At 42.1% G+C, this 18,046-nt stretch overlaps 1 protein-coding gene across 8 annotated transcripts in view; it reads left to right on the forward strand.

Moving 5' to 3' along the window:
• Positions 1 to 17,352, forward strand: part of LOC101960680 (ABC-type organic anion transporter ABCA8) — a 93,825-nt gene extending 76,473 nt beyond the window's left edge. For 7 of the 8 annotated variants that reach the window (XM_078041794.1, XM_078041792.1, XM_078041793.1 and 4 more), the window contains 16 exons: positions 719 to 892; positions 1,085 to 1,198; positions 3,089 to 3,208; positions 3,953 to 4,018; positions 4,468 to 4,559; positions 5,865 to 5,985; positions 6,624 to 6,741; positions 7,381 to 7,472; positions 9,376 to 9,536; positions 9,967 to 10,042; positions 10,116 to 10,210; positions 10,956 to 11,075; positions 11,293 to 11,433; positions 14,956 to 15,035; positions 16,298 to 16,353; positions 16,483 to 17,352. In XM_078041794.1, coding sequence (XP_077897920.1) covers positions 719 to 892; positions 1,085 to 1,198; positions 3,089 to 3,208; positions 3,953 to 4,018; positions 4,468 to 4,559; positions 5,865 to 5,985; positions 6,624 to 6,741; positions 7,381 to 7,472; positions 9,376 to 9,536; positions 9,967 to 10,042; positions 10,116 to 10,210; positions 10,956 to 11,075; positions 11,293 to 11,433; positions 14,956 to 15,035; positions 16,298 to 16,353; positions 16,483 to 16,581 — 1,725 coding nt within the window. In that variant the 3' untranslated portion in view covers positions 16,582 to 17,352. The remainder of the gene's footprint in view (positions 1 to 718; positions 893 to 1,084; positions 1,199 to 3,088; positions 3,209 to 3,952; positions 4,019 to 4,467; positions 4,560 to 5,864; positions 5,986 to 6,623; positions 6,742 to 7,380; positions 7,473 to 9,375; positions 9,537 to 9,966; positions 10,043 to 10,115; positions 10,211 to 10,955; positions 11,076 to 11,292; positions 11,434 to 14,955; positions 15,036 to 16,297; positions 16,354 to 16,482) is intronic. The other variant, XM_078041795.1, reaches the window with a different exon arrangement.
• Positions 17,353 to 18,046: the final 694 nt, after the last annotated feature.

Below are 18,046 nucleotides of genomic sequence, written 5' to 3' on the forward strand. Positions count from 1 at the left end.
TGTTTGATATGTAACAATACTAATAATATGTGATAATTAACATGGTGATAGCTTAATAATATTAATTACATAACTTATACCCAATATATGATATAAGAATTTTATAAACTTTATAATTAATACAATGTCCACAGTAATTATATATTTATACTGAAATTATATATTGCTGTATACATTAGGTTACAAAAAAATCATATATGTATTATATACTACTAGGTATAATGTATAATTAACATACTAATACTGTTATATATTACATGGGAATGTCTTATATGGTATATGTAATTAATCAAGCCACATTTAATTATGAATGTTTTCTGGGGTGTTTGAAAACTGTGGTAGTTTAATACTGCATCCTACCTAGTATTACCTACACAGAACTTCACAGAGGGACAGAACAGGAGACCCTGGTGGGAAGCAAGCAGCTGAGACAGGTGGACTCGCCTCCCCCTCCCCTCTGAGCCATGAGGTCACCCACCGTCCACGCAGCCCTCCAGCCTCGGTTATTCTGAGGTCTTTGTCGTGTTCCATATTAGTGTCCTTCATTAAAGCAGCAGTTGGACATTGGTGTCCACAAACAACCCGCACCCTTCAGTCCAGAGCCATGATCCAGAGCCACCACAAATCAGGGTTTTGTTTCAACAGTCTCCAACTTGGCCCGCAGTATCCGAAGACTCAGCTGAAAAGTCCTCTCGTGTCTTTGCTCTCTCGTAACCAGAACAGCGTGAGGTCGCTGCTGCGGATCTCGGGCCTCTTTCCTTCCGCCTACTGGCTCGGGCAGGCGCTGGTGGACTGGCCGCTGTACTGCCTGTTTTTCCTTTTCATGTATTTAATGGATTACGTCTTGAACTCCCAAGAGACTGTATTTACGCTTGTGAATTATTTCATTCAAGTAAGTGACGATTTCCATGAAGCAAATGGCATTTTTATTTAATTAGGGGATTTGACTATTCAATCTCTTTTATTGGTAGCATGTTGTCATAAATTCAGTGACTGTCAAATCCTGTGCCATAACAATGTTGGGGAGACTAAATATCCTCTGAGATTGCACTTGTGTTTGATTTCACATTCCTGTTGATTTCAGATGCTGTGTGCTATTGGGTATGCCATGTCCCTTATCTTCTTGACATATGTGATTTCATTCACCTTTCGCAAGGGGAAAAAAAATAGTGGTATTTGGTCATTTTGCTTCTATGTTGTAAGTATGTTTCTTGTGAACACTTATGTATTTAGCCTATGATTTGAATTAATATTTTAAATTTTACCCTCAGTAGAATAATAAATTAATATCGAAGTCTAAAATAGTTGACATTTTCCTCACATGTGGATTCTTTTCAAAATCTGCATCTTTCCCCCATCCCATTTCCATTCTTGTCTTTCTTTAAAGGTGACCATATTGTTTCTAGAATTTTAAGTTTTGAGCTAAAAGGAAGTCTGGAGACTATCTACATCTTTGTTTTACTGCAAAACAAGAAAATCCAAAGCCCTTCACAAACTTAAGCAATTACACATTCCACTACTAGCATAGTTAAAACTAGAATGTACTTTCTCCAAACTGCCTAAGAAAAAATTAATTCCACAAAACCACACTTCTTTTGTCTAAATTAGGAGGGAAACTTTGTGTAACATGTGAGTAATATAATTTAACTGTAACTTCAGGATACAAAAAGTAACTTATTACTTCAATAAGTACCTACTGACTTCCACCACAGTGTGTCACAAATGAAGACTAATAATAGGAAAAAAAGAGATATTAAATAGATAAGTTTCATCCTGAAAGAGTTCTCAGAGGAAAGGCAGATAATAAATAACCACTTATTAAAACTGGGTGGTAAGAAAAGATTGCCTGCAGAGTTATATTCTGTCTTAAAAGTCTGTTATACAATGGAGTGATAAGATGCTTGTAGAAACCAGAGAAGGGTGTTACCTATGAAAATGAAAGCAGAGATTTTCTTTAGAAAGTGAAACCTAACTGGGCATGTTAGCACTCCTCTGTAATCCCAGCGGCTCAAGAGGCTGAGGCAGGAGGATCACAAGTTTGAGGCCAGCCTCAGCAACTTAGTGAGGCCCTAAGCAACTTAGCAAGATGCCATCTCAAAATAAATAAATAAATAAATAAATAAATTAAAAGGTCTGGGGATGTGGCTCAGTGGTTAAGTGACCCTGAGATCAAATTCTCAGCCCTCCCCACACCCTCGCCCCATAAGAAAGTGAAACCTCAAGAAGAGCAAGATTTCAACACATAGAGGGAAGCACAGGGATGCCTGTAGTGGATAATGGGTGAGCAGGCCTGCAGGAGAGAAGCCAAGCTTGTCCTAGGAATGGCTCACCACCTGTGAGGCTGTGCATGGAACTCAAGTTGGAGGACAGGGGGTCCTCATCATGGTGTATCAATTTGCACATGGCTAGCCTTAAAGAATGTGCTCAGGAATTTATTCTCTAGGCTGTGAGAAGCCATGGGTGCCTTTAACACAAAGAAAAAGAAAAATATTCTCACAGCCACAAAAAATGATGGTCTGTGAGATAAGGAAATCAGAAGCGCTAAAGGTTTAAGAAGCCCTTGCAAGGTTTTAGAGGAGACGAATCCAGGGCTTGGGATGTTCCTGTGACTTTCTCTTGTCCCTGAATTTTGTGTTTTACACGTCTGCCTAAGCCACTCCAGGTTGGTGAATGCTTACCTTTCTGCACTGAGAGAGTCACCAGAAGTCTCCTTCCATTGTTGATGGTGGTGTTCCTGTTAAAATATCAATTTCAATTTTTCCCTATGTTTATTGCTCATTGACTGTTCTGAGTTTTATCCCCAAGAAGCACTACATGCCAACTTTTTATTTCTTTTCTGTAATGAAAATATTCTGCGTATTGGGTTCTAAGTTTATCCAGTCATATCTTATTCATGATGCTCTAGGCCCAAGGAATTTATTTATGTCACTCAGAGAAAATGTTAGTGGAGATGTGTGTTGATTTCACTTTGGGTCATGAGGTTGGAGTTAAAATTCAGAATGCAATACCTTTAAGATGAGCTGCTCCTCGATTTGGAACATACATTGAGATTCAGAGAGATTAACAAGCATATCTGTGTTTTCCCCAGGTCACCGTATCCTCTGTGCTTATATGTGTATTGGAAAACTCTGAAAGTGTTCCACTATTTTTCATCACTTTTTTAGTACCACAAGCCACACTGATTGGCTGTCTGTTCTTATATTTTCATGTGAGTAATGCCCCTGTCTGACCCAGTGTGAGAAACACATGACCAGCTGTGAAGGCTGAGTCTGTGTTGGGGTTCTGCAACATGCAGATCATGCACGAAGCTTAAAATTTTCCACCTCGTAGATTCCAGTGATTTTCTCTTTATGGGACAGTGTGTTCCAACTGACCTGTAATAGAAAATGTGGCCCTGGTTAAGAGGCCAGGAGGAAGGGGATGAGTGTTGGAAAGAGAGCAGCCTTCACGGTCATTCTCTCAGGCATGCTCAGCTTTAGAAGCAAGTGAGTCAAGTGCCCCTAACCTCTGAGCCTTCAGGATTCTAGAGAAGCATCCAATATGAATACAGCCCCTTTTCCTCTGGCCAGCTGCTACAAAAGGGAGAGAGGAAGGTGCAAGAGTGAAGAGGTACAATGGGAAGGGAACAGAAGGGAAGGGACACTATGAGAGGAACAGTGGGCATAGAAAGGCACAGTGTGGCCTCTGTCCTGGGAAGCTGGCTCAGATCCCCCAGATTCCCTCACCAGGCCATCAGGGATGGATACATTCTATTGCTTAAAACAAAAGCTCAGGGACCCTAGGAGGAAGGAGGTCAGGCCTCACTAGGCCATTTAGGATGGACACTTGCCTGACACTCCTTGAAAAATCAGAGAAAATGCTAGCAGGGCTGTTTGGGGGTGATTCAAATTGATGAGGATAAGATGCATGCAATGAAAAACTTCCTTTTTAATGGTTTTATTTCCTCTTGCAGCTTTTCATGTTTACTGTCTTCGATGATGAACAACATACTAGAGAACTATTTCTGGTCTTCCTAATTGTAAGAGCACACTCTTCCTTTGTAATTATTGTGCTTTTTACTGTACGCAACAATCTCAATTCTTAAACACACTCTGAAGTGTTTGTTTGTTTGTTTTTTAATTAAAGCAGAGATACAATATCTGTGGTCTATGGAGATTTAATGTTTATAAAATCTGGGAAAGTTATTTTACAAGGATGAACTGAGAAGATAATGTACTTCTAAATTTTGAGAACACCTCGACTGAAATGATATAGCAATATCACATAATTGTAATTGTTTCTGGTGGTTTTGTAAATAAGATTGAAAATTAATATGATAGCATCCTGATTTACCTACTAGCTATTGGAAATTTGTAATGCTTTCCCTAAATACATTTGTGTAAAGTCCACTAACTCCTAGTTCATCAATGATACTTAAACCATGATCTTTTTGTGTTTCTAATTGTTCTTTTCTCTCTTTATTCCCAGCCCTTCCTTCATGTTATCATTTTTCTTTTTATTCTCCGATGTCTGGAATGGAAATTTGGAAAGAAACCCATGGGAAAGGATCCCTTCTTTAGGTTGGAAGAAATCAAATGGATTCTTTTCTTTCATTGATCAATGTTTTAAGATATTTCTCTTGTATGTGAAGCAATCAATTCACAAAGACATGCCTTGTGCTAGGTTGGGATGGGGTAGGAACAACGTACCAGTACAAATAAAGAGACTTCAGATACCTAATCCAAAGATTGCAATCCAGGGCAGGAAACAGACCTGAAATATTAGATACAAAAATCTCCAGGCTGGGACTGGGGGCCCACACGGGGAATCCCAGCTACTGGGAATGCCAAGGCCAGAGGCTTGTAAGTTTGAGGCCAGCTTGTGTAATTTAGAAAGACCCTGACTGTCTCAAAATTTAAAAGCAAATAAATAAAAAGGTCCACGGATATAGCTCAGTGGTAGAACACACCTGGGTTCAATCTCCAGTACTGAGGGTGGGTGGGAGGCTCTATCCAACACTGTCCTGTGGAGCACCCGCAAAAAGGTAAGTCTGGCTGGTTCCATTTAAGGAACAATTGATCTGAATAGCTTGGTGGTTGGAGGAATGCTATCCATCCAGGGAGAGGAAATAGCGTGGCCAAGAGGCCAACGACATGAGTTAGTGAGCAATCAGATGGTGGACCACAGACTGGTTCAGGTATAGATGGGACTTGGAGGCAGTGACTTCTGTGAACCATTCAGTGATGCTACCGTGACCCTCTGTGTCTCCTATACCATTTAGGTCTCGTCTTTCACTAGTACAGAGAGTCAGAGAGTGACTGCCAACAGGGAAATCAAGGGAAGAGAGAGACCAGAAACAGACGAGTTCTGAATGTGACAGGCCAGACTTAGGATGGCGAGAAAGAATAAACATGCATGGATTCCAAAGAAATGGCCAGGCTTCAATGATGGACCAAGCATCTAATTTATATTTGCTGAACCAGTCCTGATTCTAAAGAATCTGGCTCATTTTCCCCATGAGAACATAATACCAATGTGTTGCTGTCAGAGCTAAAATTCTCAGAAAAATTGCTTCGTGGAGCTATGATATAAAAATTCTTTGTCAGATAATGGGCTTCAGTTACCCACCCTGAAATAGAAAAAAATATTATTTCTCTAGGTATGTAGAATGCAAGCTACCTGAGACGAGAGGGTCGCTCGGGGCAGTCCTGCTGTTAACAGAAGCAGGGAGCTTACGAAGGAGTTAGAGCTCACTGCACCCAAGGGAGGTGATGGTGGTCTGTTAACTGTGCAGCCTCCTCAAGCATAAGTTTGAAAGAATGCAGTGTTCTTAATACCAGGAAGAAGGCCAGAAGTCAATTGTTAACGGATGTGTTCAACTCTAGAATTTCTCCAAAAAGTGGTGATGTGTGTCAAAATCCAGAAGAACCCCAGGAGGAGGATGAAGACGTTCAGATGGAAAGACTGAGAACGGCTGATGCCTTGAATTCCACAGACTTTAATGAGGTAAAACATGTCAAGTGGCTCTTTCATCACAGTATATGTATGCTCGGTGATGTATGCATCCACCAGTTCTCAAACCACTTGATTTTCTTTCAGCCTTACATGAGGATGGCTTCTTTAATAGGTTGTCGCCATTTTCCCATCTAATGGGCAGATGGAAAGTCAAGTTAGCCTTCTGTGTGTTTCTTAGAGTATATATGAAGCCAAGTGCAACTGAAATGAGGAAAGCCAGGAGAGGCTTTCAGAAACCCGAAGAAGCAATGCACGTCCCTACCTGTTGGAGAAAGTGCACGGGACAAAATTCAGAGTCAGATCCCAGCCAGGGCACACAGTGTTGTCCTTTGAGGCTGAGACAGTCAAGTGCTTTTCCAGTTCCCTATGCTCCTGCTCCAAGGAGTCGGGCAGGCTGTATGAAATAATGTGCTCCCGAGTAGCAGCTTTTGTAGGAGAGAAAAATGACACTGTCTCCTCTCCAAAAGTAAGTGCGAGTCTAGGAGAACGACCAATACGCCCATCCCCTACTAGCAGAAGGACGTCTCTGACGCCAGGCCTGGGCCGCAAAGGGTCAAAGCAATGGGGAGAGAGCTGGTGCTGTTAGTGGAGAGAACAGAGGTCTGACACGATTCACTTGACCTTCACAGAAGCCAGTCATTGTCGCCAGCTGTCTGCGCAAGGAGTACCCGGGAAAGAAGAAGCATTGCTTCTCTAAGAGGAAGAGCAAAGTAGCCACCAGGAATGTCTCATTCTGTGTCAGGAAAGGTTGGACACTTCCCCGGGGGTGGCTCCTTAGAGCTCCGAGGTTCCTGGGGAGAAGGGCTTAGGCACCATGTCTGAGTTCCCTTGCAGGTCGTGAAGGTGGCCTCGACAGCTCTTTTCACATGTCTCACTCCTAAGTTAAATTAATTCGCTTGCCCCATGATTCGGGGCACAGTCATGTCTACGTTGAGCCTGTTCAAGGGACCCACTGGAGCCAGGTTGTTCTGGAATAAACACAGTTGGTTTCCTAGTGGTCATGATTTTTCACAAGAGAACGGGCTGGGGAGGCTCCAGCATCTTCTGTAATCTCAACCAAGAGGTGGTCGATGGCCTCAAATTGTGTCATTGTCTCACAGTGGTTAGGATCACAAGAGACAGACTCTGACACTCCTGGCTTCTAAGAGTGGCTCTGCCTCTTCCCATCAATGTGACATTGGGCACATAACCTCATTTTTGAGAGTTTTTGTCCCCAAATACATAAGAAGAGATTATGATAATTTCTCAGGATGGTTGTGACAATGAAATGAGATACTACCTACAAAACACACGGCAAATATTAGTCACATAGTCAGACTTTAGATTATTATTCTTAATTTTACCATTACAATTAAATCACATTGTCACCACTTTTTTTTTTTCCAGGTGAAGTTTTAGGGTTGTTAGGACACAACGGAGCTGGTAAAAGTACATCCATTAAGGTGATAACTGGAGACACGAAATCAACTGCTGGCCAGGTAGGTGAATTATATGGGACATATGTCATCGAGTGGTGCTCGGAATAAGTTTGTAAGCTGTGATGATTTTATAAACAGCAAGGTGCCACTCAGTCATTACATGATAGACCAATATGTAGAATATAGCACATATAGAAGAATATTTCAAACGTTGGCACAGAGCTACACTCAAAACTGAAGTCCTGAAAGGGAGTAATTATCCATGATGTCAAAGGCAGTAAGAATTTTCTGCATCAGATCAGAAATCAAAAATCCATGAGCATCATCATCTTTCCAATATGTAATATTTTGATCTTGAGTTAAATTGCTTTAAAAAAACCCCAAAATATTTACTGGTTATCATCATTGTCCTTCTGAAAGCACTTTGTTCCTGAAATATGTTCTTTTTTTATGAAAACACACTGTTTCTTGGAATGTTCTTAGTGAATGGTGACAAATGAGCCACAGGGATGTGAAGTGGACTGGTACTTCAATCTCATCTACTGAAGTGGCCGGGCAAGCTCAGGTTTATCAAAGGGAGAGACATCATGGGGTAGAAATAAAACTCTTCTCTGAGATTCTCTGGCAGAATCTTGAAAACTCCTTTGGGAAAGAATGTCCAAGGGGAGCACAGGACCAAATATAAAGGAGGAGGTCTGTGGAATTGCCCCATGGAAAGGGGTGGGTGGTCAAGCCCAGAGGGAACGCACAGCCAGGAGTACTACTGACAAGTAGCCTACTAAGAGGAGAGAACACAGGTGTTCACCAGCCTCAGACACCACCGCCACTGCCTAGTGAGAGCAAGTGTTCATCAAGGGGACCTTTGAGTAAACGTTGGTGAGTCAGCAAACCCTAACTGGACTCCCTGCTTCTGTAGTGACTCCACCTCAGTCACCACCTGGACCCAAAGTCAACATTTAATTTCTCATTAAGCGTTCGAGTCAAGGAGACATAACTGCTCCTTGATTATATTGGGACAAAATGTTTTAAAACCCAAGTAAGGTCTGAAATACAAAGTCAGCTATTGGCACGTCCAGAAATGAGCTGAATGGGATCAACCAGCGGGATGTTCTCGGCCATGTCATTCTCTTGCTAACCCTGCTCTGGGACTGGCAAGTCACCTCCCCCTTGTCTTATGGGTGGTGGCAGGAGTGGACTGCCATGTCCTTCTGCTACACCTCTGTCCCTCTCCCCTTGCTCGCTCTGCTGCAAGACTGCTGCCTCTGCCTCGGGTCCAAGAACAACTTCATGCCTTCATGGGACTTTGCTCTCAGCCTTTGCTCTGCTTCAGATCCCCTGGCCCCAGCCTCGTCCGTGACTGGCACCTTCTCTTCTGCTGAAATGATCCCTTCAGCAGACAGGTTCCCTGAACATCCACACCAAAGTCCCTTCCCCTGTTCTTCTCCACCCGGGCTTATAAATGTCCACCCCAGCACCCCTTCTGGCCCGTCTTGGTTCTGTCCACTCATTTCTCCATTGCCTGATCCACTCGATAGACTGAAAACTCCAAACCACAGGGCACTCATTACCCCACGGTCCATTGTCCTGGTGGTCAGCACAGCATTCATTATGTAGGAGGCACCCAGAGAGATTTCATCCATGAGCAAAGCTAAAAAGTGGGTCATTAAATTAAGGGGCCTTATTCAGTCAGTGTTGAAAACATTGGCCATCACTGGGGACCACGATGGCAGGGCGACCACACTTGTGGGATCCTCCGTGTTCAACTCGGGTTACAACACTGGCTGCACACATGTTGATTTACAGGCACTGACCCTGACAAGCTTTCTCCCATGCACATGATCACAGATCATCAAACTCCAGGTAGCCCTGCAGCCTACCTAGGTTGGTGAAGAAAAGGCTGCAGTAGAGGGACTCCGAGAAGTACTGCCGAATGCAGGCTCTGAGTCGGACCCTTTATGCACAGGTGCTACTCCAAGGGAGCAGTGGAGGGGACGCCCCCGGGTTCCTGGGGTACTGTCCTCAGGAGAATGTGCTGTGGCCCAACCTGACCGTGAGGGAGCACCTGGAGGTGTTTGCCACCGTGAAGGGGCTGAGCAGAGGTGATGCTGAGCTCGCCATTGCAAGGTACACGGGGCGCCTGCAGCTTCTGTGTCAGGGAGGGGAGAAGACTGGAGTGACAGCATCCACGGGAAACTCAGGACCGGGGGCTGTAAACACCCACCCGGGTCGTGCTGGGTGGATGCCCACCTGGAAACTGGTTTACTCAGATTTCCAAACATTGTTGTTGTTTTTTTTTCTCTCTCTTATTAAATGAGGAGAGAAAATTCATTAGTAAACTTTATCCAAAAGACTGCAATTTAAGCGATGGAACAATAATTTGGATATCTTTCAAAAGAGCACTGTCTTTGTGGGTGGGGATCCGACCAGAGGGTGATATGCACTCCCCTCCCCCACCACTTGGCCTCTGAGCTCTGCTCCCCACCTGGCCCTCCCAGCCTCCCCTCCCCTCAGCTGGCCTTGGGGAGCAGACTGAGGCTCTGCTGGGTTTCTTCAGGTTGGTGGATGCGTTCAAGCTGCAGGACCAGCTGAAGGCTGCCGTGAAGACCTTGTCAGCCGGAATAAAGAGAAAGGTATGGGACAGGGCTCAGGTGGCTCTGTGCGCCCTGCAGACAGGCGCAGGACAGACTGCCCCTCTCGTTCCAGCTGTGCTTCATGCTGAGCATCCTGGGGAGCCCGTCAGTGATGCTTCTGGATGAGCCATCCACTGGAATGGACCCCGAGGGGCAGCAGCAGATGTGGTGAGGAGCATTACCCCCCATGGGGGCTGGTACAGACCACCTGGCAGGGAGTGTGTGAACTGTTTTCCTCCTTTACAAATTATCTCTTAAATTGTTCAATGTAAATATCTATATCTATATCTATATATATACACGTACATACACACACACACATTATCAATTTCCTTAGTAAAACCAATATTTGACCAAAAAAGTTTCCCTGATAACATTTCACAATCATTTTTCATTGAAGGAAGAATAAGCATCAATAGGGCTTGAAGGAGCTCACTCTGGGTACTACAGTGGCTCAGTACCTGTCTTAGGTTAGTATGGACGTTTCTGCACCACTCCCGTGGTGGCACCCAGAACTTGTGTGAGCACAGTAGTCCTCCTTACATTGGGACTGTTCATCTTGTTGTGTCTATTTACTGTGCATGTATTTTCTTCCCACCAGGTTGAGACCACACTGTTGATGATTGTGTCCTTCTGTTCTCCACGCAGCCTTTCTTCCTGAGCATTTCTCTCTCAATGCAGCCTTGTCATGACAATGCTCTCTGTAAACGCCCCTCTCCAACGCACCTTCCTCACCTTCTGGTTGAGCAGCTCTCACCTGGCTCGCCTTGCCCATCCTCCCTATCTTCTTGAGTCCTCCCTTGCTTAATTTCTTGTGCTAACTATTCCCAGTGAAGATTTCTTTTTTTTTCTATCTATTGATGACTAATAAAAAAAGATTTGCTAAATTACAAATACTCTCTTGATAATACAGGCAGGCAATCCAGGCCATCATTAGGAACACAGAGAGGGGCGCCATCTTGACCACCCATTACATGGCGGAGGCAGAGGCAGTGTGTGACCGCGTGGCCATCATGGTGTCTGGAAGGCTGAGGTGAGAGCCTGTCATGAGGCCACAGTTGACCACGAGGTGCATGTCTGGAGGTCTTTCCTGTGGACTGGGAGAGATCACTATGATCAGCCAGTGAGGCTGCACCTAGGCTTAACATGAGGACCTTGGGATTGGCCAGCAGCAAACCAAGGGTCTTAAACATTGCACCATACGCCTTTTCTTCCTTCCTCTTATGACGTCATGCTCCTCTGACCTCTAGGTGTATTGGCTCCATCCAACACCTAAAAAGCAAATTTGGCAAAGATTACCTGTTGGAGATGAAGGTGAAGACCCTCGCACAGATGGAGGCCCTCCATGCAGAAATCCTGAGGCATTTCCCCCGGGCTGCTCGGCAGGAAAGGTAAAGATGGTTCCAAATGTCCTCTTTGCCCTGTCAGTTACATCGATTTGTAAAGGAAATGTCAAAGAAAGATTATTCACTGGACACTGTAGGAAGTAAGTCAGAGAAGAGAGAGTTGGTGTAAAAGCCTCGGCCACTATCCATATGCCAGATACTATCCATGTCTCTGGTCATCTTCTTGAATCCTTGCAGAGATTTTCAAAGTAGATAACTGTTATTCCAAAGAAAAGGAGATAATTTCAAAAGTTTTATGAGAGTCTGGCGTTTCATAGATGAATTATTATCTGTATAAAGAGGGAAAAATTTGATGGGGAGACAGATTAGGTGCCATGACTAAGCTAACAAGTGACACAACCAAGATGTCAATCTAATTGTTTGTTTCAAAGCTATTAATACTTTGAATTTTATATGGATTTGCATACTGGCACCATTCTGATGAAAATTAATATAGCCAAAGTCAAAGATTAACTTTAGGTCATTTTTCACACTTCAAATTTCCTGCAGAGGAGAAATTATCTAGGAGTTAGGAGAGAAAAAGGAAAATGAAGAGGAGTAAGTCATAATGACAAGGCAGAAAAATATGTTTCTACAGTGGAGTATAAATATAAAAGTAATGCTATAACTCAATGTGTACCTGTGACTGCGTGGAACTCTATCACAGAGGTCCAGGGAATGAGTCGAAAAGATGAGAATAGATACCCTATAACCATATGAAATGCTATCCTACCAAATAAAATCTAAATATAAGATTCTCAAATGCTAGAGAGACAAACATTTATCTGAAAAATAGAGTATTTAAAATTACTATTGCTGGCATTATTTACAGAAGTCCTGATCTTCCAATCAGAAGCTCAATGATATTACTGTCCAGTGGGAAGACAGTGTGAGCCTGGTGGGGGAGAAGAGGTGTGGAGGTCCTGCAAGATACACCTAGATTTTACCCTTGTTGGAGAACTTGAAGAGTTGACAGTTTCAGAACGTAATTTAAGGAGGAAGACAAGGATCAGGTGTTCAGCTTAGAAATTTAGGTGGGAGGTGATTCTGCAAAATCTTGGAAGAACATCTGCTTCGTACAAGCTCACTTCCATGCAAGATGCCAAGGACACAGATCTGTCTTACTCTCCCTCCCTGCAGCTATTCCTCTTTGGGAACCACCCCACTGGTTAGAGATTCACCCTAGACTTTTCATTCACACCAAGGACACTCTACTGAAATAAAGACCCAGATACCAAACGATAGTAATCAAAACACAGTGATACAAATATAAAGACAGAAGTACAGACCAATGGGAGAGAACAGAGAGCCCAGAAAGAGATCCATGCCAACATGGTCAGTTGGGCTTCAACAAACGGGCCAGGAATACACTGTGGGAAAAGGACAGTCTCTTCATCAAATAGTTTTTGGGAAACCAGATATTCACGTGCAGAAGAATAGAATTGGACCCCCTTTTGCACTATACATGAAAATCAATTTAAGTGAAAACCCTATGATATTGATCTTGGGGATGTGTTCATGGATAGGACACCAGAAGTGTTGACAACGAGAGCAAAAATAAACAAGTGGGGTTTCCACAAACTAAAAAGATCCTGTACATCCAAGGAAATAATCCACCGTGAAAAGGCAGCCTGCAGGGCGGAGGACTATTTGCAAACTATGTATCTGATTGATAAGGGGTTAGCATCCAAAATCTATAAGAAAGTCCTATACTGGAATAACAAAATAATAACAATCTGATTTTAAAATAGGCTAATGACTCAAATGGACCTTTCTCCAAAGAAGACGCACTACATGTGTATGAAAAAAGCATTCAATGTCACTTATAATTAGGGAAATGCTAATCAAAATCACAATAAGAGGTCACCTCACACCTGTTGGAATAGTTACTATTGAAACAAAATAAAAAGACAACTATTGGCAAAGATGTGGTGAAATTGGAACACTTGCACACTATTGGTGCAAATGCAAAATGGAACAGCCATTATGAAAAACAGTATGGAGGTTCTTCCAAAAAGAAAGAAAGGGAGAGGGAGTGAGGGAGAGGGAGGAAGGGAGGGAGGAGAGAGGGAAGAAAGAAGAAAGGAAGAAAGGAAGGAAGGAAGGAAGGAAGGAAGGAAGGAAGGAAGGAAGGAAGGAGGAAGGAAGGAAGGAAGGAAGGAGAGAGAGCTACCATAACCATATGACCCAACAATCTCACTTTGAGGTATATATACTCAAAAATAAAATCAAGATCTCAAAGAAAGATCTGAACTCCCATCTTCATTGAAGTAGCACTGTTTTTAAATTTGTTTATTTGTTCTTTTTAGTTATATGTGACAGTAGAATGTATTTTGACATATTATACATATATGGAGTGCAACTCCGCATTCTTGTGGTTGTACATGATGTGGAGTTTCACTGTTTGTTATCCATATATGAACAAAGGAAAGTTATGTCCAATTCATTCTACTGTCTTTCCTAATCCCATCTCTGCTCCCTTCCCTTCATTCCCTTTTGTCTAATCTAATGACCTTCTATTCTCCCCTCCTCCTGATTGTGTGTTAGCATCCACATATCAGAGAACATTTGGCCTTTCATTTGGCTTATTTCACTTATCATGATAATATCCAGTTCCATCCATTTACCAGCAAATACCACAATTTCTTTCTTCTTTATTGCTGAGAAATATTCCATTGTGTATATATATATCACATTTTATTTGTCCATTCATCTGTTGAGGGCACCTGGGTTGGTTCCATAGCTTAGCTGTTTTGAATTGAGCTGCTATAAATATTGATGTGGCTGCATCACTCTAATATGCTGACTTTAAGTCCTTTGGGGGTATGCTGAGGAGTGAAATAACTGGGTCAAATGCTGGTTCCATTCCAAGTTTTCTGAGGAATCTCCATACTTTTTCCAGAGTGGTTGCACTGAAGCAGCACTGTTTTTTAATAGCTAAGACATGAGAACAACTTATGTGTCCACTAACAGATGAACAGATTCTTAAAAAACTGTTATATTTTATACCAACAATGGAATACTATTCCACTTTTAAAAAGAAGGAAATTCTGCAATACATAACAACATGGATGAACCTTGAGGACTTTCTGCTAAATAAAATAAGCCAGTCACATAAAGACAAATTCTGCATGATTCCACTTATGAGGTAGCTCAAATAGTCAAGTTTATAAAATCCCAAAGAGGAAGGGTTGTTTCCAGGGACAGAGCTGGTAGGGGAATGAGGAGCTGCTAGTTACAGGAATAAATTTTCAGTTAAATAAGATGAAGAAACTCTAAAGATCAGCTGTTCAACCTGATACCATCTAATATGACATTAAACTTTTTTTTTTTTTTTTTGGCACTAGGGATTGAAACCAGAGATACTTTACCACTGAGCTACCTCCCAAATGCTTTTTGTTTTGTTTTATTTTAAGGCAGGGTCTCAACATTAACCATTCTTAACCATGTTTATAAAAGGTAGAAAGACCAGAGCAATGTTGACAGGTAGTTGACACTCGCCGTGAGTGGTCTCTCCTCTCCTCTCAGGTACTCTTCTTTGATGGTTTATAAGTTACCAGTGGAGGACGTGAAACCCTTAGCTCAGGCTTTCTTCAAATTAGAGAAGCGTAAGTACCGTGACTTTGAAATAAGACCCTGAAAAGAAGATATCTCTGAATTACATACAATCTATCCCTGTGAAAAATGAAATGTGACCTAATGCATTAAATTTAAAAATTGAAACCTCAAATTGAATTTTAGGAACACCAGAATCTGTGTGTGGCAGAGAATGTTGGAAGTGATTTTTATCTTTGCTTTTCGGGGCTTTCTTTCCATGTGTTTTTGCATAAGTCCAAACTTAATTATTTGTACATTTAAAGAAAATGCTTTCTATTGGAACATGCCTATATACTTAAAATTCAATTTTCTATCAGTTGGTATATTGATTTATTGCCTTGGCCAGTATATGAAGAAACTGGCTCCGTCTGGCCACTGAACCAATCTTCTTGGGTCTATTGCACTTCATCTGACCACACCCCATGTGTTATTAGAGGGTCACGTTCTCCTTGCCATTTTAGCCCTTGCACTCTGCAACCCGGAGCGGTGCTGGTTTAGAACTCCACTCTGTACTGTTTTAATTGTCACTGCTCCGTGATATCTTCACACAGTTGTCACCTGCCCTAAGGAAGAGAATTCGATCTCCTGGTTCTAGAAGACCCCGTGACTCCTGTTGATAGCATCTGTACTCCTGCTGACAATCTTCTTTCCATTCTCTGAGCACCCAACCTTCCAGGCCATGTGGTCATTTCCTGCACTCCCTAGATTGGCACCAACCCCAGTACACGTCTCAAACTTGAACCAGCATATTTTCATTCTGCTGGGCTCCTATCCAAACTCTAACTGCCCTTCACCATCTATTTTGGTCAAAAAGAAGGGTTTTCAATCTAACTAAGGAGTCGCTGCAGTGGCTTTTAGAAAGAGCCCCCTGTACACAGCCACTCCCTAGGAAACCTCAGATATTCTGTATAATCAGAGGTGACCTTTTTCAAAATGTGTCTTCCTTCCACATCTTCCTGTGTTGGATGAGCAAAAACACCAGCTCCCATGCCAGGAAGAAAGCCTTATCAGCCTCATGTGCTCCCTTAAATCCAGATTTCAAAAACTGCACAGCATATAAGCCTAACAAGAGCCATTATTTCCCCCAAAATCTAAGTAAACTTCTCAGTTTGTTTTTAACTGGATGATGTGCTTAAGTCATGAATAAATATTATCTTCACCAAAAATTGAAATTGTCAAAAAAACAACGTATTATATGTACTACACGTTGACTTACGAGGCCATCTAGATATAAAAATACATGATCCACTAATGTTTGTCCATCCTCCCACAGTCAAACAGAGCTTCCACCTGGAGGAGTACAGCCTCTCCCAGTCCACCCTGGAGCAGGTGGGTCCCATTCCTGGATTTGCACCATCTGTGGAACCTGAGTGCGTGAGATGTGCCTGCTCTGCCCTCCCTCAGAGCTGCAGGAGGCAGAGTGACAGGTGCCTCTCTGGGTTCGCCCCTCCCTTTCAGGTTTTCCTGGAGCTCTCCAAGGAGCAGGAGCTGGATGTTTTTGATGATGAACTTGATCCTTCAGTGAACTGGAAGCTTCTCCCACAGGAAGAACCTTAGGCCAGGAGTATTCTATGTTCCCGTGGAAGCCTGCAGTTGCTTTTTAAAGACATTTATTTTGGTAGCATCAATGTCATATTCATGGAAACTACATTATAAACTCTGAGATGGCTCTTCATGTAGGGAGAGGAGCAGCCAGTGTAGTTGCAGGGACATGATGGATGGCCTGTTTGAGCCGCCTCCTGCCCCAGCCTCTGCACCTCCGAAGGCTGCTCTGCCTCCATTTTCCTGTAGAATGCTAAATAAATAAGCTTACTTTTATGCAGCTAAGTTTCTAAGTATGATAAACAGACTTTCTTTCATATTTTTGAGTCAAAAATCTTAAAACACATTTTTCCTACTCAGAGTAAGGATTCCATGTATTTACTCTCTGAATATTTATGATACTTTAAAAAACTGATATCGTCATAAAAATTTACTTTTTGAAGTAGATTTCAGTATGTTTGTTATGGCTAAAAGTCACACAGCATCATTGGTCATAGTATCTGATATCAATGTACTTAATACACCCATTGGCAGCACTACGACCCAGACACACTCTGCCAAACCAAACACCGGCCATTAGGAATAGATGGCACTTTTTATTTCTGTAAACCAACCGAGTCCCGTTTTCATGGTATTTTCATATATAGGCCTCAGAGGTACCTGGATTATAATTGATCTTCCATGAATATTTGTCACTCAATTTCAGAAAGCTGATAAATGTAATAACAGAGCAAGTGATCAAGTAGGTAAAAAGTGAAAAATAAATATCATATATATATTTTTAAATGTGTTTGTTATTTTGTGTACTTCATGTGATTTTTCTCTCTTGACTCAGCGGCCTACTATTTACAAATTTCATTGAAATCCTATTAAAATAATTTCTAATGCTGATGATGAACTGGTAACGGGGTAGATACTGGATGTAATCACTTTAGAGTATTCTGCTATACCAGAACTTAGACTAGAGCTTTGGCTATTGGCCTCATTATTATCCCTCATCTTTCAAATACATTGATTACAAACCAATTCTAATTACCTTCTGTGACTACCCCCCAATTCATGTATAAAAACAGACAATTAACAGAGAGGTTTCAAATTTCTATTTGGGGGGCTTAAGTTTACCTCTCTTGTTTATTTTCTGTTACACAGAAAGATGTGGCTTGGAATCCCTCTTTCGAGACATGTTTCGGAGTCAGTTCCACCTCACTCCATGGAGTGATTCATTGTTGGTACTGAGGATTGCTTACTCTGTATATATTACCCTGCTAGAGAGGACATGGTTTTTACACCAGTGGGAATTTCATCAAGAGTATGAAAAAAATTAAAATTCATGTCATAATTCATTTTTTTTCTTGAATAAACCATACATTTCTTTGTTAGAATATTCTTGGAAAAGGTACCTAATTAAGTACTTAAGGCAGCAATATATTTTGGAGTAAGTCTCTTGATAAGATGGGTGACTCAGGAGACCCTGGGAATT

Source organism: Ictidomys tridecemlineatus, chromosome 3, assembly GCF_052094955.1.
Source record: "Ictidomys tridecemlineatus isolate mIctTri1 chromosome 3, mIctTri1.hap1, whole genome shotgun sequence".
Taxonomy (NCBI): domain Eukaryota; kingdom Metazoa; phylum Chordata; class Mammalia; order Rodentia; family Sciuridae; genus Ictidomys; species Ictidomys tridecemlineatus.